Raw genomic sequence first — 16,682 nt, 5'->3', positions numbered from 1 at the left:
ATTAGGTGCAGGTTAAGGGACTACAGATACAAGTCAAACCAAAGTTGGGTTCAGGTTCCCACTCTTTATTTGTTTGACCTGTGTGTCTGACATATCCGCTCCGCCAGGCTAACATAACGGCGCATGTCAGCTGAGGTTAGTGTGGGAAAACCTCTGGGGAAAAGACAGGAAACATGGGATAAACTTAGGAAAACACTAGGAATGCCGCTGGGAGAAACTCTAAAAGGTAACTGAGAAACACTAGAATAATAATGACTATGTGAAGGGAGGGAAAGCAGAGAGAGAATTTGGATCTAATTCAAAACCAAGACCTCAACATTACTTATGACTTTATAACACTGACTTGGGATTTGCGCTGTTCAATATGCACATGTATAGAGTTAATGCCGCCCAAACCGACATTCCAGCCCGCGTATAAAGAGACAACACAGTTATAACTCAAACTTTCTTGCTTCATATTATCATCCCCTGTTGTTGCTCCACAAACTAACCCCAAAAGCCACACAGACGCACAAACAGACTGTGATGCAACTCAGTGGCACCCAGAGAGGCGAGCTTAGATGCACTGTCCCATGATAAACAATGGCACATTAAAACTAATTAAATGGCTGCAGAAGTATTCCAGTCAAATTGTTACTTTCTGCCGAGAAGGAAGATCAACAAAGTTATTGTTGTAAGAAAAGGCAAGCAGACATAGCTGTGCTGAGTTTCTTTTAGATGTTGTGCTGGTTGGAGCTTCATCTGATGCAAAAAGAAACAATCAGCTTAATGCCATGACATTATCACAATGACATCCCTGTCTTGTGCTAAGGGGATGATTAATTAACCACATCAGTGTAGTTATTAACAAATTGTCCTTTGTCTGCATATTTGTCCTCTTCATCTTAAAACATTCAGAAGTTAAACAAGATAACAAAAAACTTTTGCAGTTAAAGGGCCAGTTCGCCGATTTTCAACCTAAGTCCTATCATGCTATTATGGGGAGCTAATGCAATTATTGTAAAAAAAAAAAGAAGCAATTTCGCGGCCCTGGAAAACCTCCGCCAGACTACTTAAAACGCGTGATCTGGCGGAGGCCACGGAGCTTGCTAAACCACGCTTCTGCAATCTAGGACGCCCGCCTCTGATGTCACGTCTCCGTCAAAATCGCCAGGTTCCACCGGTATATTCTCGTCATATTTCCGAGTCCATACCACTCTCTCTGAGCCATTGCCTGCAGCGATCGATGTCCTTGACTGTAAAACGGTAGTATGTCACTCCAGCGTCTCTCGCTGTGTTCCTTTCAGAGGGAGGGGCGCAATGCACGCTGGGTGTTGTAGGAATGTAGAATGGGCAAAACCTTGAGCTGTTTGTACAACTTTCTCCACACCTATGGCGCCAATTACAAATATTATCACTTCTATCGTTTACAGAGAACACCAGCTTTGATGGCAGTGGCTTTTTCCAGGGGCGAACTGCTCCTTTAATATGCAGATATGCATCAAAGTGCTCCAAAGTTTAATCAAATCATTTTCTCGAGAGGTGAAACAAGAAAGTTTGCAGTGTTTCGTGTTGCTTTGCTTTTATTGGTTTGATTTCTCCTATTTATATCCAGACAGGAGAAATGTGGAGAGAGGGGTATGAGATTACACAAATGTCCTTGGCTAGAATCAAATAAGGGACAGTTCATTTATAAAGGTATAGAATCCGTCTTCACCACAAGGCCACTAAAGATTTCAATGGAATGACAATGTCTTGCATAACCCTCCGACATACTAACACAATAAAGAAACTTTACGGCCTTTAGATCCCATACGGGATGAGATGAGAGACTGAATGTGTAAAACTTAACGTCCTGTCGAATCTTTATAATCTCTTGCTTGTACTGCCTCATAATTCACATCAGAGCATATTTGACAAAGATGGTCTCCCTGCAGACACGGACCAGGAACTGTAGCTTTTAGCCTCGATGACAGCTCTGATTTACTGGCCGCCCCGTGCTGTCTGAGATTCCAGTGGGATAACAATGCCCTGCATAACCCTCTCACGCTCTTCTGCACACAACAACACCATTTCGCAGGCACGACTTTCACTGCCTACCTGCATTTTGTGGAAGACGCGCGGTTTCTCAAAGTGGAATTCAATGTCCACGCTGCCTTGCCCGAGGGCTTCGCGGCTCCAGCCCAGGTAGTCATAGCCGGGCCACACCCTCAGCTCCTTAGTCTGTATGAAGTCGTCTCCTCCAAGGACGCCGTCACAGAGTTGACCCAGGCCTCCAAACTGCATCCTGCACACACACATACACAGCAGGGTATTAACATGTAGCTCTGTGCAGAAGTAATGCTGGATGCTGTGGACTGCCTGTCACTTTCTATTTATTATTGTATTCAAGAAGTGGCACGCAGAGATGCATAAATAAGCATATATACATAGATAGACATGCAAACTCACAAATACACACACACGCTAGCTACACGGTGGTTTCCCTCTTCCTCTGGTTCACATACAAACACACACCTCAACAGAAACAATGCAACACAACAGGGTCACCAAACTAGTCCAGACCTCAGTCTCTCCCTCACGCACACACCCACACGCACACATCTGCTACAAATACGTCTGGATTACATCAAAGTGTTAGCTCAACCGCTAGCAAAACATTTCAGCCCCATTAAGCATACAGCTCATGCAAGTGTGGACCTCTCCCCCCTCCCCCTCACCCTCCCGAGTCCTTGTTCCCCCCGTCCTTTGCTCCTTGCCAAAACATTATGGCCAGAAACAAGCCTCAAATCCCCGAGCAACTTAAAAAAATAATGTCAGTCCCTTTCGATTAGGCGGACACCAGAATAAACTTTCAACAAAGGACTTGGCAGAGACCCCACTTCAGTGCTAACAGATGTGAAGAAGCTTTTGGTATTCCATTGATTGAGCCACATGAGACACATTGTTGATCGAAACACTTGTGAACCTGTATTTTGATTATATTTGACAAAGCAGTGCTTCAGTTTACAGCCAAGGAAGCGTGAAAACAGAAAATCCAAGGGAGCGTTTAATGTGAATGTATGAGGCTTACTCATACATAGAAATGAAAAGTTAAAAATAAACACAACACACAAAAAGAGCAGCTGAATATCTCACCCTTGCTCAGTGCTCCCATCATATGTGGAGTCGTTTAGATAGACGGGTATGCCAGACAGGTGCATGACGTGACCCACTGGAGCTGTGTAAGCCTTCAACCCATCTGTAAGACAGAGAAGTATGAAAATAATCAGTATTAGTCACGTGATTGTTGAAACAAAACATGCCTTTTTAATTTAATATTTTAAGAGTGAAACGTGCATGAGCTGCATGTTATACTTAATACCAGGGTCAGCCCTACACATGGGTCTGTATGTGACTGACTGACTAAGTGAGTGACGGTTCTTTTAGAGCCAAATAAAGTAAAAACACAACCGGGAAACACTTCAAAATAAAAGCATTGTGTACATACGAGGCAAATCAGAATTCCAGATCAGGCTTTTACTTTGAAAAAGCATACTGGAAGTGTTGACCTACTTTACTCTCCATGCCTGTGACTTTTACTACAGGAAGAGATGTTAATATTGCTTTCAGAAATCAATAGGACTCATCACAATTAATTTTCACGATTTCGTGAACCGTGCGCAGCTCGCGGTAAAAATAGGCGCATCCTATTCTCTACATTTTTGGTGCGGGAGTCGGCGAGATACGCGCGAGACAAGCCATTATTGTGAAAAATCATCTGTGTTCATGCATTTCAAATGAAAATGAACACGTCCCGCAGCCGTCACGCACACGCCACGCTTCCAGTGTTGCCCACAAAAGCGCACATTGACCTGATGCGGTCAGCCACATGCTAGGTTTAGACCTAGTCTTGTTTATCATGAGCAGCTACACATTTTATAGTAATCACTGCCACAGAGAAACGGCCACAGATGTTTTTTTAAGTAGTAAAACAAATGAAGACGTCCGCTGCTCAGGCCCCTTCAGCCCCAGCTACATTAACCGGTGAAACTCAAGCCCCTCTGCTCCAATATACAGCTAATCAGCCCGCTCCCTGGGAGCAGAGGTGACGTCAGCAACACGGCCTGCAGACCGCCGCTCTGCTACCCATAATAAACTACGCTTCATATAGGATTTACAGTAGATGTTCAGTGTGCTCTGTTTGCACATATATGAGTGTCTGTGTATGTGATTATGCACTTAGATTTGTACGGGCGCCAGGTTTTAACAATAAGCAGTGGACACTGTGCAGCCGCCATCTCAGCTCAAGCTGATATAAGAGGCCGAATGTGCGTAAAACTTGACATTCTGAAGATTCTGTATAATCTCCTGCAATGCGTCAGTCACCACGTTAGAGCATATTTTAGAAAGATGCTCTCCCAGGAGACACAGACCGGGCTCTCATGACAGCTCTGATTTACAGGCATCCTGATGCTGTCTGAGGGAGGTGCATGGAGGAGACGAGGTGAGTCAGTCATAAATTCTCAGTTAGTCTGCGTTGTGCTCCGGGAAACATGGAGACCAACGCATTTTATCTCCAGTGTGGCTTCTTTTATTTGAGCAAACCTCACTCAGGCTGTAAATGTGATGCAATTCCTCAGATTAATGCATGGGGATGTATTGCGAAAAACAGGCACTCGTAATCATTACCATGAAATAAATCCTCCCTTTCCCTCCAGTGACAGAGGAGTAAATCTAGAATTAAGGCAGCATCACCAGTGAAGTGATTTATCAAGGTCTGGAGGGCATGCCTCGGAATATACTGACCATATGAATACCTAAGTAACCAGAAAAGCAGGACCTTTTTGTGCCTTTATCCCCTCCACACAAACACTCACCATTCCATACACAACCGTAGAGCTCCACCCGAAGGCAAACGCTCATAACACGGTCAGCCAGGGGGTAGAAGCGCACCATGCGGGCCACGATTGGAGGGCCCAGGTCTTTGAGCACAACATCATAGGTGTTCTCATTCCCTGACACCACCTGAGGGGAGAAAAGTACAAATATTCAATCAAAGCCGACATCTCTCGTCTCCCCAGTCACCTGTAGGGTTGAATGGATTTCGCCCGAAGGCTCTGACTTATTATTCTGCATGCGTCTTTAAATTCCATTAATCTAAGATGTGATCAAATGAACCGACTGAACTTTTTCTTTTAAAACACAAAGGTGTAAAGAGGGACTGAGGTGCAGCCTGAGGCACAGTTGTTGTTGGGGCAGCCTTCGCCTGAACATTTTCATTGGCTTTTCATTTCTGAATATTTCTTGCATGGCCGTGTTCTAATAAAACAACTGGGAAAAAGAACACAAACAGTACGATTCCTTCCCTAAACCATGGGCTGTTGGATGTCGAATTTGCCATGATATCATGTCGGAGAGTTACGAATCACAGAGCACCAAAGAAAATATTGGACACCTACCAAACACAACAAGAGGTGCCTTTATCTGCACAAGGTAAGCCATTCATTGCAAAGTGCTGAAAACTCAGACAGTGAAGGCTGTTTTGCCTGAACAGAAAAGTTTCAGGACTTTCCAATAAATAATAAATAAAGTGAACCCAGATGAATAATACAGCACTCTGTGTTTAAAAGGATATTTATATTAAACAGCCACACAATATCGAGTCGTTTTCCATCAATAATTAAAAGCCGGGCTCAACTGTATTCTTAGTGAAGATTACTTTGAAGGTGATTTAATGACATTGAAATTTGTGTACACATAAAACAGATAAGGGGCTTTGCTGCTGCTGTGATTTACAAAGCAAACAGCGGAAGCTTACCTCCTGGCTCCACCGGTCCTTCCACGTAAGCCATTTCACTCCGTCTCGGGAATAGCGAAGCCGATAATTGCGGGCGAACTCCTGGCCGTGCCCGTCTGCGTGACGACCCTGGGTACCAACCAGAGCCAGGAAGTGGAGTTTATGAAGGTCTACCTATAAGACACAGGAAATACATTGTTAAAACTCACTATGCAGATGCAGATCCAAATTCGTAATAAGATTAAGAAAAGAATTATAAAGCTATATGTGTTTCAATTCTAAATGTAGATTTGAATTTGACATTTATAGGCTGACATTTTGAAAAATACTGTTATTTACTTTGTTGCCAAGAGTTAGATAATCTATCCCACCCTCATGTGTCCTTTAAATATAATGCTCCAAACAGCAGAGATTGGTGTAGTTCAGCATATAGAACTGTGGAAACTGCAAACCATAAATGTTTTTTTTGTGCAACTCAGAAAAACAAGATACAAACAAGGAAACAAGCATTTTAATTAGTGTCCCTTAGAGGCTTGGTCGACTGTCAGATAACCCGTAGCCATCCTCTAAACTTTGAGTGGATTACAGTTGTTGTTAAGGCATAATAAATTAATGTTTAATAATTAAAATATTCTTAAGATTTGATCTGCTTTAAATAAAATGTGACTGTGTGATTGTGAACATTTTTTGAGTCTCTAACCTGAAGGTATTCTGATCCACTCGGGAAAACTGCTCCTGCAGGGCACCACGCTCCATCCCCCTCTCCGGTGCTCAACCTGAGAGAAACACAGTCTTATTAATACAAAACGAGAGGAAAAAAATAACAAAAACATCTAAAAAAAAAACCCCTCACTAAATCCCAGTCTGACACCCAAACTTCCAAACACAGAGATACAAACAAACCCAAAGACTGACTACATCAAACTCACCGTACATCACAGATACAACAGAGAATTCAATACAAACAATCCGACCCTCCTCTACCCCTGTACAGATTGGATTCCACAGCCGGCAAACATTCACGTATAAATAGGGCAACGCTGTCTGAATGAGAAAAAAACCCAGAGACAGAAACTTGGCTCAGGTGAACGCACACCGAAGGCAATGTAGAGAGAGAGGCAGCCGACAGATGGAAAATACAGAGAACGCACAGGAGGGGAAAAGAGATGAAAGGAGAGAAAATTACTGCCTCTTCCCCATTCTTCAAACCTCACACTAAGCTCTGGTGTGTAACATCAGGACCAATCTTTACTCACAGCTCCTCAGGCCCTCCATGACCACACACGTGCACAGCTAAAAGACTATTCCCTCAGTGTGACCTTCCTGAATCCAGCCTGGGAAGAAAAACCCAAACTACCACCACTTACAGGCCACACGAAGACCACAGACTTGGCTGTGTGTCCTGTGACGTCTTATGAGGAGCTTTTGGAAGCGACTCCAGGCCACAGCCGCGCTCCGACCACTGTGGGGTTTTCTCCCAGAATGAAAGCTGCTGCTCATTTGACCACCAAAACAAATCACTATATCAACTCGGTCACAGTGGCGGTGGCGCTAGCTTTGCAGTCGATCCCGCTATCCCCTTGGCGGTGAGATCATGCTGCCGGAAGACCGCAAGATGATATCAACACATTAGTGCTCCACAGAGTGTCCTGTGAGGAGGGAGGAGAGGATGAGGAGAGAGAAAAAAGGAATGTGGCCGGGCCGAGTTCAGTTTACAGCGCACCGGCCAACAGGAGTAACATTAGGGCAACTGCTCTGCCAAGTACCTGATTTTTCCCTCCTGTTTCTCTCTCCTGTGTCTCTGCTTTCTCTCTAAATATCAGCCAACAATTTATTCCTCTTCCTTTGTTCTCCATTACCATATTCCCTCCATCTTTTACCCAGTCCCTCTGTGATATTTCACCATCCCACAGTAATCACAGCCATGAAAAAACACCTTCCTAAATCTCTGCATCAGTCAATCTCTCCCTCCACCCAACACCTTCCCTCAGACCTTGTTTTCAAATCAATTTCTCCGGCTTTCAGCGCTCCATCGCAGTGATCCACCTTTCACTTGTTTTTTTCTTTATGTCAGCTGCTCTCTCTGTTTTCTCTCTCTCTCCCTCTCGCAGTGTCTCCCTGTTGTCTCTTTAAAAATGAGCCAGGGCTAATAATCATTTCCACATGGTTAGACACTCTGCCAAGAGACCCAGCCCAACACACCAATGGAGACAAATGAACACACACACAAAACACAATCCCGTGAATGCTCTTGCACATGGCTGTAGCATGTCTCAGGCCTGGCTTGGCTCTCGTGAATCTGACCTTGCTGTCAGACAGACAGACAAGGTGGTAATATGATTACCAAGTGGGTTTTACAAAGACACACACTATCATCCTCTATCATAATCTAATAGACAGCCGACAAATTGCTTTAGTGTGGTGCCAAAGGACTGAGAAGAGGCAGACAGGCACATCAGTCTACATCCATGGTTCTCAATTGGTGGGTCGGGACCCAAAAGTGGGTCGCAGAGCTGTTTTCAGTGGTTTGCGGAAATGTGCTTGATAAAAAAATTCAAAAAGTAGAGGCAAAAAGTCAGTTGCTTTTATTTTGCAGAACGTGGGTTTCCTGTGATGTGTGTGCAGCAGTGTAGTTTATTGGATAATCGCAGCTGCAGTTACATTTTCAGTCTTGAAACTTGATGAGCCCGACAGTAGTTTCATTTATGTTGAATTTTTTAGTTTATTTCTGTTGAAAAAAAGGGAGTTAACTGAATGAATTGTAGAGGGAATATTTTCCTCGCACTGCTACCTGCTGGTCGTTTAGGTTGACCATTATACTGTTGTGTTTTGTGAAGCTGACATACTGTGATGTTTCGTTCCGTCTCTGGTCCAAACTGCAACATTTTTTATTCAATAAATTTGAATGGTTTCAGAAATTTGGGTCGCGATTTGTCATTAAGGAGGTACTGGAGGCTCCTTGAGAACAACTGGTCTACATGACGTGCATGTACTTCTGTGTTGTAATGTGTTATTTCAGCAGAACTACATATACTTTACTGAAATTATACTCAAGCAGAAGCATTAAAGTGCTGTAAGTTAAAGTATAATGGATATTTAAAAGACCACTCTGATTAAAAGTTTCTAGTCACATGAAATTAACAATCCGGCCCCTTACTCCTTGAATGTAGCTTGATTACTGGACAAAATTACCATTTACTAATTCCACTTATATATTCTCACAATACACTCATATAATTCACATATGAATTACTGAACAAATCAATCTAACAAAAATAATCCAATCCAATCCAAAATACACCTGATGAAATAGCAAATAACTGCTTTCAATTAAGGGCTGTATCTAAAGTTTTCCATGTTCCATCGTCGACCAATAAAATCCAACTTGCATCAAAGTTTAGCTTTTAAAAAGCCATGATTAGAAGTGTTTGACTGTTTGAGGCTTCCCCTGCCTCTTTTCATTTCCCCATAGTATTTAAAATTGAAGTAGCGCAGTCTTGAAACTTTCTGGAGATTTAAAATTCATCACAGCGGACATCAAGTCTTATCATCTAGTGTCGAAGTGGCCTTGTACATTGCATTGGAATGCAGTTTAATTGCAAACTGATTTGACGCGCCGGCACTGCCACTTTTTTAATCAATAACTGTGCGGCACACATCCAAAAAATGCTGCCCACACTGCTGTGTAGTTTTAATTAAAAATACCATCTTAAATGTAGGAAAACAACAACAAAAAGTTGGCAAGTGATCAATCTTTCCTCCGTAGCTTCACTTCTACGTTGCTTGGTGATATCGCCCGGTACCCCAAGGTGTATCAGAAAGGCATGACATCACTTTTAAGAGTGGTAACAGGTGCAACAGAGCAAATCTCCAATGACACCCAACAGTGACGCTGGTTGTTATCAGATGCAGTGAAAACTCTAAACCCAGGTGTTCAGTTACTCATTAAGCAGAATTACAGTCTTTCAGACGTCAACAGCACAAACTATAAGTACAGAAAAAGCTTCTTGATTACTGTGTCGGTGAGCGGTGTCATTATTAACTGTCAGCCTCGCATACACACTCGCTCATTTCCTACCTTCCATGTTTGGCCTCGGTGGAGTCCGACCAGGCGCTGGAGGCTGTGATGTCAGAGTCTGGGATGGTGCCATCCTCCATTCCCAGGGCGTAACGGCACTGAGCTGTAGAGGAAAGTTTTAAGGAAAAGAGAAACACATGAGTAACATTCTCATCCGTTCGGAGCACATGTCCAAGGGAAACCTAATATTTCCATTAGAGTGTCAGCAGCCATCATTGGTCACGGGGAATAATGTTGTTATGTCATCTCTGGGAAAACTTCCGGACTTCACGCTTCATAACGCACACAGACTCTGAGGGGAGGGAGAGGGGAAACTAAAGTACAATAAATTGTTTCTGTTCACCCTTATTAAATACAGACTCTGTCTCCGTGTGGGGTCTGCACTAATGAGTTCATGTAAAATGTAATGGCAGTGTTTTGCATCACTTGTCCCCCTTGTCCTTCCAAACTGACTGCATAAAAGATAGTCATTAAAATTCATCTGCCACCCCGTGAGACGCTGTGACCCATCTTCTGTGTGACTACACTTTTCCTGTTTCTCTTTTGTCTCTCCAGCTCGATCTCCATCCCACACAAAGCCACCATCCTCGGGGCTGCAGCGATCCAGCACAGCCCCTGTTCCGGTTACCACTGCTCGGGGATTTGCAGGAAGACAACAAAAGAAAGAACGACATAAAGGGGGGAAGAAAGAACACAGGCAGGTCTCAGATATCTGCGCTGACTTGGCTCCGGCAACAGCTTTATCAAACGATCCAGATAGAGTGGTCCCAGGCAGGGATTACCCAACGACCTAGCTATCCGCTCCAAAGTCAGTCATGAGGAGGTGGAGGCGAGGAGGGAGGCTGACCGAGGGTGTGGGTAGCGATAAAGTGGAAAGGGGTACTGACAGTGATATGGAGTGGAGGCTGAGGGTGACAGAAAGAGGCGGGGGTGGGGTGGGCGTCTGACTTAGTTTCTGTCATTGAGTCAGCGGACAGGAATGTTGGGCTGGATGACAGACCCTAAAAACCCGGAGGGGTGCAGCAGACAGACTGACACACACACACAGTTCATACACGCCCTGTGTACAGACAGGTGCCCATTTCATTACATCATCATCATCACACATCGGCAGTCAACACCTCGCCATCTACAATCCTTTCACCTCTCTGTGTGTCCTCTGCTTTCACCTTCTCTGCACGTCATTTATAAAAACACTTTAGCCCACATGCTAAGACCTTCAAGCTTCATTCACTTCTTTTAACAAGACAAACCGTGTGGGTGGATTTCCGATCAATCTCGCACCTAGACTTGCGTAGATTAATGCCGACACGCTTAGTCAATAAATCAACGAGCTGTTTAATCGCCTCGCAGCAACAAGGTTCTGGTGGGCTGGGGCCTTTCTGTGTGGAGCTGGGTGCTTGATTGGGTTTTCTCTAGGAACTCTGGCTTCCTTACAGAACCTAAAAACATCCAAATTTAGGTTTATTGGCTACTTTACACTGCCCATTAGTGTGGATGTGAGTGTGGATGGAGGCTGTCCCCTGTCTTGCCACCTGTCCAAGGTGGGGGTGTAACGAGCAAGTGATCTGGATCGATATATCGGTTAGATCTTTAACGATTCAATATCGCAACGACGAGTGAAAAGATTGATCCATATCATCATCTTCATAACGCCCCTTTATTTTGAAATTCCACCAGCACGTCTGTGAATCCATTTTCCATCTGTTCTAATCGTGTTAAATGGGAGGATGTCGTCTCATGTCATTTGCAGACCCCCTAAATTAAAACATCATGGCAGATTTCAACAAATATGGTATCCTTGTCTAAAGAATAACTATAATACTATATCATGATGAAACATTTCATACCTAGGGTGTACCCTGCCTGTCACCTAGAGTCCCCTGCAATCAGCTCCAGCCCCCCTCAACCCTCTAATAATAATCAGTATAGCTAATGCATGGATAGATGGATTAGGAATGCAACAAGTGATTTTGTCCATTATCAACTAATGCAAATATTTTGTCAATATTGTCTTTTTATTTAAATAAATGTCTGTTAAGTCACTATCTATCCCCAAATCCAAAAAAAATCAAATCAAATTTTATTTGTATAGCGCCAAATCATAACGAGTTATCTCGAAACACTTCACAAATAGAGCAGGTCTAGACCGACTCTTTGTTATGTTATACCAAATGAGGTAACACAATGCTGATTGAGCCTGTGGCCCACTGATGAAAGCCTTTGCCTTTGCATTTGCAGTATATAATATTATTATGGACTGGGTGTCTGTGGGGACATTCGTGGGAAAAAATCACAAGCGGCGCACATTTAGTGACGCGTTTTCCATCACCCAGCAGTGATTGGTCTGCCAGAGAGGGTAGGCGGAGCGAAGCGGCTGTTTTTCCGGTCTCTGCAAGTCTTAGTAAACAGTAATCTACTATGGCTGAACAAACAAAGAAAAGATCGATGACTACAGACACAACTTCAAAAATAAGTGAAACAGTCTGAAAAGGAAAGCGACCGTCAGCGATGAAAATCAAGAGTAACAATCAGGACAAAGGGAGCCAACCGTGGACGTCTGGTTAAATTGGGACTTATGCGCCTGCAATTTGCTAAAGCTGTCGCCAAACAGAACAAAACTGAGAACTTCCAGATGAAATCTTTAATCATTTGGTCTTTAAAATGTCAAAATTTGTTGAATTATACAATTTATCACAGTTTCCACCACCAACACAATGTGTTCAAATAGCTTGTTTTGTGTTACGGTAAGTCCAAGATGTTCAAGTTTAAAATCACAAAAGAAATAAATTAAAGGCAGAAAATACCTCAAATTGACAAGCTGGAACCACAAAAACGTGAGCGACAGTGGTGCTTTTAGTTAAATGCTAACAGCAGTTTGCTAACATTCCCACAATGACGAGGCTAGATGTTTAACAGAGACATTGTTTACTGCATTTGTTACCTTAAAGTGTTAGCATGCTAACATTTGGTGATTAGCACTAAACAAAAAGTACAGCTGAGGATAATTATGTGACAAGTTTTTCCCAAACCAAAGTATCTGACAAAAATAATCAACATATGACTCAGATTGCTAGCTTGGTCTCATTCACAGTCTAGCTCTGCCGTCTGTGGTGCAAACAGCCTCCTCTGGTTACACCTGGTTGGCTCTCACTCACTCACCCCTCGTGCTCTCCCTCTCCCGACATTTTGACTGACACTTTCATGAGCTGCCTGTGCATTAGCGGTCCTGATGAGCCGAGGGGGGGGAGACCGCCTAGCTATCTCATTCTCCTATTACACACGACTGGCTGGCAGACAGGGAGAGGACACAGGATAGCCTGTTGATAGCGGACGGAGAATGAGCCTTACTGATCTGAGAATGTGAGGAGAATGTCAGAGCAGCAGGACGGACGATCGCTGCGCCCGAGGACACGAGGGTGGGGGGTGGGAGGGAGAAGAAGAGGACAACAGGCTTGAAAATGCAATTACAGCTTAGTTTGTGGTAATAAAAAACAACCTTGAGATGTGCCTTATGCCAAACTGTTGAACTGTTCAAAAGCCCACTTTTAAAGGACACAAACAGCAGTGTAAGCTGCCAATGAAATACAAATAGACATGTAGGTTTTGTTATCATGTCTTGCTCTGAATGTCACTTATAAAACAGTATCTTGCTGAACAAATTGTGATTTTTAGGTATTCTTAAAGATATGTAACATTTTGTATATTTTGGGTCCAATGAAACCCTTTCTTAATTCTTTAAAGGTCCCTTCCCCAAGAAACACAAGAGCTACAAGCTAGCTAGCTGTTGTTACTGTGTTTTTGTTTGTATAGCCCCTTTACCACTGGTCAGAAACCCCGCTAACACCCGGGTTTTTAGCTCAGTGGGAAAGGTTACAATCTGATTCAGACCCGGGTCAAATGACTCTGCAGTAGACCTGGGTAATTATCACCACGGCTCCGATCGGCATTGATGGGAACACAAAACCCGGGTCGACATGCTAATCTCCGCCCACTTTCCGGCGCGATACTATAACGCGCGTTGACGTGACTCCTTGTCATCTCAGTCACAAATTCTGCCTGCCTCTGTCCGAGCAGCGTTCGAACATCGTTCTAAATTTGTCACGCCGAGTTTGAGAAATAGACTGGAAGAGTAATAGATAAAATAAAGACCTAACCACCGGAACATCTTCACTGTTTACTAACCCTGTTTCAGGCGTGTTTGTGACGTCAGACGGTGACGCAGCAGAAAAGAGACCCAAAGCAGGATATTCCACTGGCAGTGGGAACGGAGACAATCTGTCTGAAAAACCTGTGTCAACGTGATCATTTTGGTGAGAGTGTCCTCTCTTTCAATGCTATTGGCTACTGTTAAAACTATTCAATATTTGGAACTACTCTCTCCCTAGCGTCCTGATTTGATCGAAAATAAATATGCAGAATCAAAAGGCACTCTGTTATTTAAAGTCCCATTGAACAACAAGCCCAGAAAAACAAAATTTGGGGAACAATTTGTTTTTTATAAATAAAAAATGTTCACCAATTTTGATGTTTTCCTTTTTGTTTCTTTATAAAATGACCTACCTGGGTTAAAGTGCCACTCATGGTCCTCTGAAGACGACACCAGCGCCACCAGGACTGTAAGCACAGTGACAGGAAACAGCGGCAGGGTTGGAGAGGCCATGACAGCAGCAACACACCTGGTTACCTGTCCGGAGACGTGCTGATGACCACAGGCATACCTGTCACAGAAAAAGACGTTATTCAAATGCATCCACTTTAGGATTCAGGTCTGCGCTTGTTAAACTTCACCAGCCGTTTTATTTTCACACCCACAGATACATTACACTTGCACATAAACAGCTCTCGCCTGAGGCTGCTGAGCTCACAGACTCACAATCCTCTCCATCGATTACTAAACTGAATCAAATCCTCTTAGTCCAAAGCACGTAGCATGTCTCGCAGTCATTTGTTTCTCAATGTTTTGCGTGCATAGCTCAGCAATGGGCCGAACCCCAGAGGAGCGAGCACAAAGCCATACAACAAAGGCCACTTTCACACGCTAATTTGTTTTTCCCTCTCCGGCAGCAGAATGCTGGGACACAATAATACTTTGCTGCCTTTAGAAAGGGTACACACAGCTTGGTAATTGAGGATGGTATAATTAGCCTGCCCCATTTACTCCCAGAGAACTTGATGCCTTCTGTATCTTGAATGCCAATTATTCATCAGAATTACTGATTTTATGTGGAGCACCCAGTTGGAGATGATTGTTCAGAATACATATTAAACAGATGAGGATTGAAAATTGACTAAATGACAGCCAAAAAGTGAGAGACAACTGAAAGACAGATGTCAGAGAGTTTGGAATAGATGGGGACACTAAACTGAATAGATTGTGCTGGGTAAGTGCTAATAACACACCTCACAGGCGTTCTGAATGTTGAGTGACTTCCAAAACACCTGAAAGCTTAAAATTTACCAAACAATCTGCACCCAGCTGGCAGTTAATTAGATACTCCAGAAATAATGCTGCGTCTAATAAAACAGTCCTGCAATAAATCCCACACGAAGGTTTTAATATTTAGTTTCTGTTTAAACTGTTTTCAATAAGTGTTGATTCAACTATATGGTCATTTCGGAGGATGCATCTGTGGTGCTGTGGAAGAGTATAACAATTCAATAACACAACTGCAGCCTCCAAAATGACCATAAAGTTGAATAAACACCTCTGTAAAACAATTTCAACAACTACATGATAACATTCCTCCACGTCAGAATGTCCTGCAGGACTGTTGTGTAAGACCGCATCTAATTTAGCTAGGTGTTGAAAATGAAGTGGTACTCAAAGCTTTCGTCCTGAAAAGCGCTGCTGCTTTTTCTCTGATGACTCCAACATAATTTGACCGAGCGACTGTGATTCATGCAGAAAAAATAAGCACGTTTCATGGCTCTTTCCCTCGTGCTTTTGAACGTGTTGGAGGAAGACTTCCAGTGATGAAGCGGGAGGGAGGAAAAGTAACCTTGTGATAAGTGGAAGTCTGAAGTGGGAGTGACAGCTGGGAGAGTCAGAGAGGCCAGGCCGGCTTCCCTGTAGACCCTCTGTGTTTCGGCTTCTTCTCTGACCAGACTGGGACAGCTGACACACAGCTGTAGTGACAGAGAATCGGGGAGGGGTTGAGGGGGAATGTATGGAAACGGAGTGAATAGTAGAGGAGAGTTAGCTCGGGCGCAGAAGGGCGGAGACGATGGAACAAGAGCAGTGATGACATGGGTGCATGTATGTGTGTTTGGGAGGGGGGAGGTGGGGTAGAGAGGGTGACTTATGGCCTTGTGGTGTGTGTGTGCATGGGGGCGAGGGGCGCGTATGTGGGCATAAAGGAGATCTCAGGGATAGCCAGCCTTTGCAGCTGTCCTGAACGGGAGACACAACGCACCCGATACACGGTGCATGTGTTCCTCGTGGAGCGAGAAAGGAGCGAGAGAGGGAAGGCTGGCTTTTTTCTATGCAGGAAAAACACCCAAGTTGTCCACATGAGTAAGTATGTGAGTGAGTATGCCAGATGACAAAATGCTGAAATATGGGGCTTACTGGACTGAGCTGCGTGTGCAAAAAACGGAGCTGGAAATCTGATGACTGGGGTCTTGAATCCAAAGCAATCACCATAACAACCAATGTCAACAAACATGATCCGACAGCGTCTCATCTCGGTTTTGTCAATGAAGGGAAAACGGGGGGGACGGAGACATTACAAAACAGGAGAAGAAACCGAGGCTGACAAATGTTTTGGCGAGCAGGAACAAAAGTGGCCACAGCCATCTGAGAACATTGTTGTTGGAGAAGTCAAGTGGTGTTGAACAGCTGTG

The 16,682-nt window shown here is 43.8% G+C and overlaps 1 protein-coding gene across 3 annotated transcripts in view; it reads right to left on the bottom strand.

Annotated features, from left to right (window-relative positions):
* ddr1 (discoidin domain receptor tyrosine kinase 1) overlaps positions 1–16,682 on the bottom strand; it is a 43,650-nt gene that overhangs the window by 15,557 nt on the left and 11,411 nt on the right. For all 3 annotated transcript variants that reach the window (XM_069655593.1, XM_069655595.1, XM_069655594.1), the window contains exons 2-8: positions 14,400–14,557; positions 9,837–9,939; positions 6,459–6,534; positions 5,780–5,932; positions 4,839–4,986; positions 3,118–3,220; positions 2,080–2,266 (exon numbers count right to left, since the gene is read on the bottom strand). In XM_069655593.1, the coding sequence (XP_069511694.1) occupies positions 2,080–2,266; positions 3,118–3,220; positions 4,839–4,986; positions 5,780–5,932; positions 6,459–6,534; positions 9,837–9,939; positions 14,400–14,499 (870 nt within the window). In that variant the 5' untranslated portion in view covers positions 14,500–14,557. The remainder of the gene's footprint in view (positions 1–2,079; positions 2,267–3,117; positions 3,221–4,838; positions 4,987–5,779; positions 5,933–6,458; positions 6,535–9,836; positions 9,940–14,399; positions 14,558–16,682) is intronic.

This window comes from Semicossyphus pulcher, unplaced genomic scaffold (genome assembly GCF_022749685.1).
Source record: "Semicossyphus pulcher isolate SPU_LCO1_2020_fin unplaced genomic scaffold, fSemPul1.0.p SCAF_9, whole genome shotgun sequence".
Classification (NCBI taxonomy): Eukaryota; Metazoa; Chordata; class Actinopteri; order Labriformes; family Labridae; genus Semicossyphus; species Semicossyphus pulcher.
This window is presented reverse-complemented; position numbering and strand designations above follow the sequence as displayed.